This window comes from Lygodium microphyllum, chromosome 10 (genome assembly GCF_053477565.2).
Source record: "Lygodium microphyllum isolate KBCC chromosome 10, Lygodium_microphyllum_v1.1.10, whole genome shotgun sequence".
NCBI classification, from domain to species: Eukaryota; Viridiplantae; Streptophyta; class Polypodiopsida; order Schizaeales; family Lygodiaceae; genus Lygodium; species Lygodium microphyllum.
In genome coordinates, this window is record NC_141144.1 from 117,468,847 (window position 1) to 117,478,339 (window position 9,493).

The window sequence follows — 9,493 nt, forward strand, 5'->3', positions numbered from 1 at the left end:
CAATCCCATTGTCACTGTCACCTGTAATAATCAAGTCATCCACATAGATGACTATGATAACCAAACATGCATCTCCCTTTCTCACATAAAGAAAGTGATCAGCATCAGAAATACAAATCCAATATTGACAAGATACTCTCCAATATTGTTAGACCATGCTCTAGGTGCTTGCTTCAGCCCATAGAGCGCCTTCTTTAACCTACACACATATGTGGGATGCTCCAAAACCTCATAACCTACTGGCTACTCCATATACACTTCTTCTTGCAATTCACCATGCAAGAAGGCATTCTTAACATCCATTTGCTACAAACTCCAACCTTTGGCTACTGCCAAGGCAATCACACACCTAACAATTGCCATCCTTGCAACTGGACTGAATGTCTCTTCATAATCTATGCCATGTGTTTGAGCATAGCCTTTTGCAACCAGCCTAGCCTTATACCTGCTAACTGAACCATTTGCATTATGCTTAACTTTTTAAACCCACTTACAACCAATAGCTTTCTTACCCTTAGGTAAGGATACCAAATCCCAAGTCTTATTGGCTTCTAATGCAATCATCTCCTCATCCATTGCTGCATCCCAATGACCATGACCAACAACAACCTCAAAACAAGTGGGCTCAACATCCTCAACTAGTTTCTTCATATAAGCATAATGGTGAGCTACATAACCTTCAAAAGCAAATCTTTTAATAGGGTATCTGACCCTACTAGATCTTCGTACCATCGAATCACTCAATGGAGCCTTTACATTACTATAAGCTCTCTGTACACCTGGTGTCTTGACTGAAGGAATACCAAGCTCATCATCCAAACTCTTTGAACCACTGGAATCTCCGTTAAATCCCAAATGACTGGTAGATGCATCATTACCATCTAGCACTTTCTTCTTTCCTTTGTCCTTCTCTGCAACACTCATAGATCCACCTGAAGGTGTGGGACTACTCCTTAGTCTTCCAGACCAAGGGCTTGTTGTAGATATAGTACCAGATGATGTTTCTAGTCCACTAAGTCTCTGTGATTCTTATTTTTCTTTTTGCACATAGTTGTCTTGATCATTATCGCCATCTAATACATCACTAGTAGGTGCATACCAGCTGCCCATCTCATCAAAGATAGCATCCCTGCTGCTCACTCTAAACTCACCTGTGACGTCTGCAATATGCCATTTTTTTCTTTCAGCAATCCCTTTTTGTTGTGGAGTATACCTGCAAGTGAATTGCCTCTTTATCCCATGGGTCCTCAAGAAGCCACTAAACTCATTAGAGAGGTACTCTCCCCCTCCATCTGATCTCAAGCACTTTACTTTTAAGCCTGTTTCTCTTTCCAAAGTTGTCTTAAAATATTTGAAGTGCTCAAACACATCACTTTTTTCCTTCATGAAATATACCCATAGCTTCCTTGAACAGTCATCAATAAATGTGACAAAGGATTTTGCTGCCACCAAGAGATACATTCTGTGTAGGCCCCCAAACATCTATATGCACTACATCAAGTATTTTTCTACTCACTTCTCTATCATGCGTGAAGGATTGTCTTGCATGCTTACCAAACTGGCATGCTTCACAAACTTTATGCAACTTTGCAACTCTAAAAGAAGGCAACCCTGTAACCAATCCTCTAGACTGCATTAATTTTAGCCTTTGCACATTTGCATGTCCAATACGTTTATGCCATATTTCAATATCTGTAACTACTCCTTTTCCTTTAGCATACATAACAACATCCATTGCAGGAATTCTAGAATCTAAAGTGAACATTCGGCCAACTCTACTTTCTTTTGCGACCAACCTGCACTTATCATTAAAGTCTTCTACAAAACAACCTTCTATATTGAATCGGATCTACAACCCCTCCTCTACCATTTGGCTAACAGACACTAGATTCTTTGTAATTGATGGCACATGTAATACATCTGTCAGACTCTTTGTTTGGCCATCATACAAGGACAAGGGAACCTTTCCAATGTGTGAAATTTGGTGACATGAATCATCACCCGTCTACACATAACCTGGGTTTTGTAAGTTCTGCATCTCTCCAAACCATTCAACATGACTGGTCATATGATTAGATGCACCTGAATTGACATACCATACATCATCATGTGTCCCCTTTCATGTAATTGCATTCATCGTATGCTGCATAACAAACAAACACTCATTTTTGTCTTCATTTGTCGTGAAGACAATGCATAGTTTTCTTGCTGCAATTTACCATTGCGAATATCATCCTTCTTAGCATAACAATTGACAGCAATATGTTATGTTTTGCCACAATAATGGCAAATAATAGTAGAATTTCCAGAGTCTCTGTTCTGCCATCCACCTCTTCCTCTCGAGCTTCCCTTGCTTGTAAAGTTTCATCTACCTCCAGAAACCTGCATTTCACCAAACTGTTGATTGAACCTGTTTTGCTGGTTATTGCCAACACGTCCCATTCCATGGTGGAAATGGCTTCCGTACATATACTGAAGTAACAAATGATTTCCATGCCTTCTCATTGTTAAGGTCACTCAGAGTGGATGAAACCAAACCATCATCATCCGGCATTGCATTAATCGCTGCTAAAGCATCTGCAATGCTCCTCACCTTCAACACATACTCATTGACATAAATTTTCCCTTTCTTCAAGGCATTCAACTCTTGCTTGAGTTGAATCTTTCGTGCCTTTATATTTACTGAAAACATATTCTCAAAAATTGTCCAAGCTACATGTGAAGTTTCTGCATTCCTGATATGTCTCAACATCGTATTATCAATGGCTATAGATAACCAATACATCACTTTTTTATCTTTCGCATTCCATTCTTTCCATGCTTTTAATTCATGTGCAGTCAGAGGGATACCCAGCTCTGGCTCCTTTTCTTCACCTGAAACAAACTCATAAAGGCCCTTTCAAATGAGGAAGTTCATCACACGAAACTTCAATGAAGGGTAGTTTTTCTTGTCGAGCTTCTCAATAATGGGATTTCCACTGTTCTCTGCCATTATCACAAACAAGGATACAACACATCAAGCTATTCTTTTGCAATCTTTCACAACACACGCACAACACTACACCAAGCAACCTTTTTCATTGATTGCTCAATAGTACATGTAATCTACAACCTGTTTGCAGATAACCTTATGTTTTCTTCCTGCAAACACCTCAAAAATTACAGATTCAAAATCTGTAACTTGTGCATCCACTTTTGGTCAATACAATCGAAGTCAGAGTGTACCCTGAAACTGTTGTCCGCAACCTTGCGGCTCTAAAACAGGGCTTGAAACGGCCTCAGACGCCCAAAATAACTACAGATAAGACCTTAAGGAATATATATAGAATATATAGTGCTCTGCTTGCACACCAAATCTCGCAACAATCTGAGATTTTGGCTCTATTCTGCTTCTAGTGCCTCCACAGGCACTATCTAAGAAAGAGAGTGGAAGAATGGGGGAGCTTCTTACCCATTGCTTGCTTGCTCAAACCTTGCTTCTTCTCCTTCACTTCAGCCTTCAAAATCAGCCTCTCTCAGTGGCGTGGCTCTGATACCATGTCAAGAATGGCGTGATGGGGGACTTTGCTTGAGCTGCTATGCCAAACACAAATTGTACACATAAGAAGAAGCTCACTCAAGAACACAAGAAGAGAGATGGAGGCCAAAACATTTTCTTGCTGATTTTTTCTTCTTCTTCCACACACTATAAAATATACACAAAGTATAGATAAGATATAACATAAAGGAAAGTGGCCTTCTAAGTCAAACAGTGCATAACCGACTACACTAATCAACTGGCGTTATATCTTTGCCAGCTGTAGGTAGGTGTAACAAACTAAATATAATAAGTGATAAGTTAGTGGCCATGTGAGTATCATAATGACCACCAACGTGCTAAGTGTGGACGTGCAAACTCATCTAGCTAGGTGGTCTATCATCAATGTCCGCACATGTTGAGCTTGGCATCTCAACATTTTGTTGCTCTTTGAGCATTCACTTGTGCAGATTGAGAGCTAGTCACATTGGATTGCACAAGCATATCCATAGGCTGAGAACTTAGGGTAGTGTGATGTCCCCCCTCTTTGAAATTTTGAAGTTTAGATGGAGATAGAGATTGGGATTGAGTAGTTGCACTTGGCAACGGCTATTGTGCTTCATCTGTCTATTTAAGGAAAGAGGGTGGGAAGGGGATGCAATGGCAGTGGAGAAGGAGAAGAGGAAGATGCGAAAGAGAAGAGCACACACAATGTAGGTGCTATCCAACTGAAGTGACAGCCTTATTGCACTATCATATTATATATGAATAAAGAATGGGCGGTCATAGTGTACACGAGCAGGCCCAAAGGCCTTTTACCCCAACAACCTCCCACTAAAAGGCCAATGTGGCTGGGGAGTGAAAACAAATAAAATTTTTTTAAAAAAAGACAAGGTGAAGAATCATGACATCTCAACCAACGCCCAATTGGAAAGCAAGATGTGCAAGAAGTGTGGGAAACCTTTGCAGAAGAAGAGTCAAGCATCCTCGAGTCCATGACATCCAGAAGATTAGCGATCCCGCAGCTCCATTGATACGCAGATCTAGAAGGGTCAGATATCCTGTTAAAAGATTTGGTTTTGAAGGTTATGCACCTCACCATTATGCTTATATGGTGAAACTAGTTGAGGATGTTGAGCCCACTTTCTTTGAGGATGCTGTTGGTCATACTCATTGGGATGCAGCAATGGATGAAGAGATGGCTGCATTAGAGGCCAATAAGACTTGGGATCTAGTATCATTGCCGAAGGGCAAGAAAGCTATTGGATGTAAGTGGGTTTATAAGATTAAGCATAATGCAGATGGTTCTATTAGTAGGTATATAGCTAGGCTGGTTGCAAAAGGCTATGCCCAGACATATGGCATAGATTATGAAGAAAACTTCAGTCTAGTTGCTAGGATGGCAACTGTCGGTTGTGTGATTGCTTTGGCAGCAGTCAAAGGTTGGAGGTTACAGCAAATGGATGTGAAGAATGCCTTCTTGCATGGTGATTTGTAGGAAGAAGTGTATATGGATCAGCCAACAAGTTATGAAGATTTAGAGCATCCCACGTATGTGTGCAGGTTGAAGAAGGCGCTCTATGGGCTCAAGCAAGCACCTAGAGCATGGTCTGACAAGATCAGAGAGTATCTTGTCAACATTGGCTTTTATGTTTCTGATTCTGATCACTCACTTTATGTGAGAAAGGGAGATGCAGGTTTGGTCATCATAGTCATCTATGTGGATGACTTGATTATTACAGGTGATAGTGATAGTGGGATTGCTGAAGTCAAGGACTTTTTAAAGAAGAAGTTTGAGATGAAGGATTTAGGTGAGCTAAGGTACTTCCTTGGCATTGAGGTGATCAGATGTGATGATGGTATATGTAATAATCATAGTCATAATCATAGTAATCTATGTGGATGACTTGATTATTACATAGTCATCTATGTGGATGACTTGATTATTATAGGTGATAGTGATAGTGGGATTGCTGAAGTCAAGGACTTTTTAAAGAAGAAGTTTGGGATGAAGGATTTAGATGAGCTAAGGTACTTCCTTGGCATTGAGGTGATCAGATGTGATGATGGTATATGGCTGTCCCAAAGACAGTATGGCTTGGATATGTTGTCCAAGTATGGTATGACAACATGCAAACCACTTTCAGTCCCATTGAAGCGGAATGTAAAGTTGAGTACTGATGTTGGGGATGAGATAGAAGACCCTACTATGTTGATAACCCAAAATTTATGCAAGAAAAAGGCACAAAATGTGGTCTACATTGGCAAAAAGAAAATTCAAGCAACTATCATTGACAATATTCTTTGTAATTTGCCATGGTATTTTATTGGGTCCACATTGTAAAGCCATGAGCATGAGAAGTAGTGTGTGTGTTTGCAAAAGTTGAAAGGTTTTAATGTTTCAATGTTCATAGACCTCCTTTCTAAGGTCTAAGAATGCTCATGTAAAACAAACCCTTAAAGGAATATGAAAAGGTGGAATTGAAGAGCCATGCAATTTGTGGAAAAAGGTGGTTTGGGGAGTTACAACTTCTCTTTCTCTCCTTTATCTACCTACTTGCATGTATCTTCTTTTCTCTCTTGCATTGGCACAACTCTTGCTCTCTTTCCTTTCTTGTGCTCTCTTGCTTTATCTCTTCCATGGAAGAAGGAGAGAGTGAGGATGAAGATTATGGTTATATTTCTTGTGTGCCGGATTCTTGTGTGTGAGCATGGTTTCTTGTTGAGAGGAAGGGTGTTTCTTGCAAGTTTTTGAGGGCACGGGCATTGTAGATGCCACCATGAGGCCTGCTCTCTTGGTAGACTAGGTGTTGTCCTTGGGCTGTTCATTTTTGGCGATCCTGCCAGGGGTCTACTCATGGATGCTCTCAAGCTTTGCAAGAAAGAAATGAGAAAAGTGTATTGCAGCTTGATGTGTGGAGAGAGATGAGAAGTTGAAGGCTTGATGAAGATGGGAACCTCTGAAACTCTATGTTGTTTGTGTCATCCACCATTCAAACAGTTTCTGCACACTATTATCAACATGAAATTTGATGAAGAATGGCATGTTTATAAGTAGCATTGCATCCAGTGCAAATCTCTAGGCACTTGTAATGGATGCAGACACAGGTTACATAGCACAAGTTTATGAACCTTCACCCTTGTTTCTGCATAAGGAATGGATAATGGAACAGTGGGAATAGAAGTACTATATCAGTGCAGTTGTTAGTGCTGATAATGGAAGTGCCTCAGTGGTTATGTCTAAAGGTACACCATTCAATCAACAATCAGATAAAGTGAATGCCGACATCAAGTTTGGGGCCTCAATTTGCCAGCTCCACATCACGGAAAGATGAAATCTGACAATTTGTGCACTCCATATCGCGGGAAAAAGAGATGCAACCATTCGCTAGCTCCACATTGTGGAAAGAAGAGACGTGATATGTTTGCTTAGAGCCTTTGGCTGTATCCAGGAAGTGGAGGAGGACTGTGAGTACCATTGAGCATAAGAACATGGGAATGGGCCCAAACAGCCATAGAAACACAGGAAATGAAAAGTAGAAAGCCCTTAAACCAATGGACCAAAAGTCGGCACCCCTGATTATGGCTCGGTCAACATAGTCCAGGCTTAGCCCAGGTGCACTTGCATCCAAGGGGACACTGATGAGGAAGCTGACATGGCTGTAGTATCTTACTGATTGCACATTGCAAAGGAAAGCAATCAGAAAGCATACCAGCACACACAGAAGTTTGACGGAGGCTGCTGTATGTGTCTTATCACCTAGTATCAATCTTGTGGTTTGGCCATTACTAATGAAATTTCCGCTTACCAGCATTGCTATAACTGAGCACAAGGTTATAGCTACAGTGGCCAGCAGTGTGGATGCCATTATATTGTTCCTTAGTGTCTGCACTGCCAACACACCATTCTTCAGACCATCGGCCGTCATGGTGCGAACCCAGATTCGCCTGTTGATGTGATTGATGCCGATGACAGTGGTGGTGGGGAACTTGCGGACTCGATAGACCAGCTGCGCGTGGTAAGCCAGCAGGAGCAGCAACCCAATTGGCACTAGAATCGTGTCCAGATAATAAGAGGAGCTCCATGATGATGCACGCCCCATGGTGCGCGCACAGACACCGGGTGAGAGAGAGAGAGAGACAGAGAGAGACAGAGAGACAAAGAGAGAGAGAGAGAGAGTAACCTCCCACTCCACTCCTCTCTTCCTATCCTCTTCCTTTTATTCCCCATATCCTACACAGACAACAATAGCCACAACTTTATCATCTCTCTCTCATCCCCTACAATGAGCAAAAAAAATCTCTTTTGAGTTTGTTCATATGCTCTTTTCAACTAAGAGCCTTACTCCCTCACACAAGCATCATATTAGAATAGTTATTTTCCCTTTATAAATAAAACCACTCTCCTTTCCTTTTGTACCAAATACACACGAATACATCAACCTGGTGGAGCTCTTCATTGGCAAAAATTTTGTGAGGGTGCACTTAAAGGAAGATTATTTTGCGGGTTGTTAAAGTTCCATGGTACTTTCCATGGAGACGTCTACATTGTGTTTCAAGTTGGTGGTTCACATTTCCTTCTTTGCAAAAGATTGTGGATAGATTTGTGTTCTTTTGGATGGTGTTTTGCCTTGTGCTCTTTTCAAAGTGAAAGTGGAAGGTTTTACAAATGTTGCCAGTGTGAAGAAAAAGTTAGAGATGAGATTTGAAGTTGAATGTGGAAGTGTGAAGAAGTCTGGTGTTTTTGGACGGGTACCGATTGAGGTGGTTCATTTTGAAGTGAAGTGAAGTAAAGAGATGCAAATTCTTCATCAACATAAGATGCTTATTCCAAAGCAAAGTGTCTTTCCAAAGTGTTCGCGAGGATGCTCACAAGATTGGAAGAGGAGGAATGATAACCCAAAATTTATGTAAGAAAAAGGCACAAAATGTGGTCTACATTGGCAAAAAGAAAATTCAAGCAACTATCATTGACAATATTCTTTGTAATTTGCCATGGTATTTTATTGGGTCCACATTGTAAAGCCATGAGCATGAGAAGTAGTGTGTGTGTTTGCAAAAGTTGAAAGGTTTTAATGTTTCAATGTTCATAGACCTCCTTTCTAAGGTCTAAGAATGCTCATGTAAAACAAACCCTTAAAGGAATATGAAAAGGTGGAATTGAAGAGCCATGCAATTTGTGGAAAAAGGTGGTTTGGGGAGTTACAACTTCTCTTTCTCTCCTTTATCTACCTACTTGCATGTATCTTCTTTTCTCTCTTGCATTGGCACAACTCTTGCTCTCTTTCCTTTCTTGTGCTCTCTTGCTTTATCTCTTCCATGGAAGAAGAAGAGAGTGAGGATGAAGATTATGGTTATATTTCTTGTGTGCTGGATTCTTGTGTGTGAGCATGGTTTCTTGTTGAGAGAAAGGGTGTTTCTTGCAAGTTTTTGAGGGCACGGGCATTGTAGATGCCACCATGAGGCCTGCTCTCTTGGTAGACTAGGTGTTGTCCTTGGGCTGTTCATTTTTGCAAAAAATGACTGGCCAAAGACCAAGCCACTTTTAACCCGGATGTCAAGCCAACTCCTAGGAGTTGTTGCACTGAATAGGTGATATTGATAACTAATTTCTATGATTTGTACTAGCCTTCCTCAATAGTTACGACACTCGTTTGTAGTAGTCCAACTAATTTAATATCGAAAACTCAAAAAGTTTGCTTAATCTTGCTCTTCATCTCTATTTCTATACTGGACGCTTAAATACTAACCCTAGGATTTTAATCCCTTCGCGAATTAACTTCAAAGCATAAACCCTATAGTTCTTTCTCATTCCTTTTATTATCAAATCCACTAACATCCCTCAATCCCATAAACTCTAATTTTATTTAAAAATTTTCCTTTTCTAATGTTGATATAACTTAATACCTCGTCGACACTTTTAATTTGCATAAAGTTAGACACATCATCTTTTATATTAATAATGTTCAAACAAAC

At 40.5% G+C, this 9,493-nt stretch overlaps 1 protein-coding gene across 1 annotated transcript; it reads right to left on the reverse strand.

Annotated features, from left to right (window-relative positions):
* Positions 1-6,818: 6,818 nt before the first annotated feature.
* Positions 6,819-7,649, reverse strand: LOC148030478 (uncharacterized). The gene has a single exon (XM_087687259.1). It carries the CDS (start codon positions 7,618-7,620, stop codon positions 6,820-6,822), a length of 801 nt encoding a protein of 266 aa, XP_087543385.1. The 5' UTR covers positions 7,621-7,649; the 3' UTR covers position 6,819.
* Positions 7,650-9,493: the final 1,844 nt, after the last annotated feature.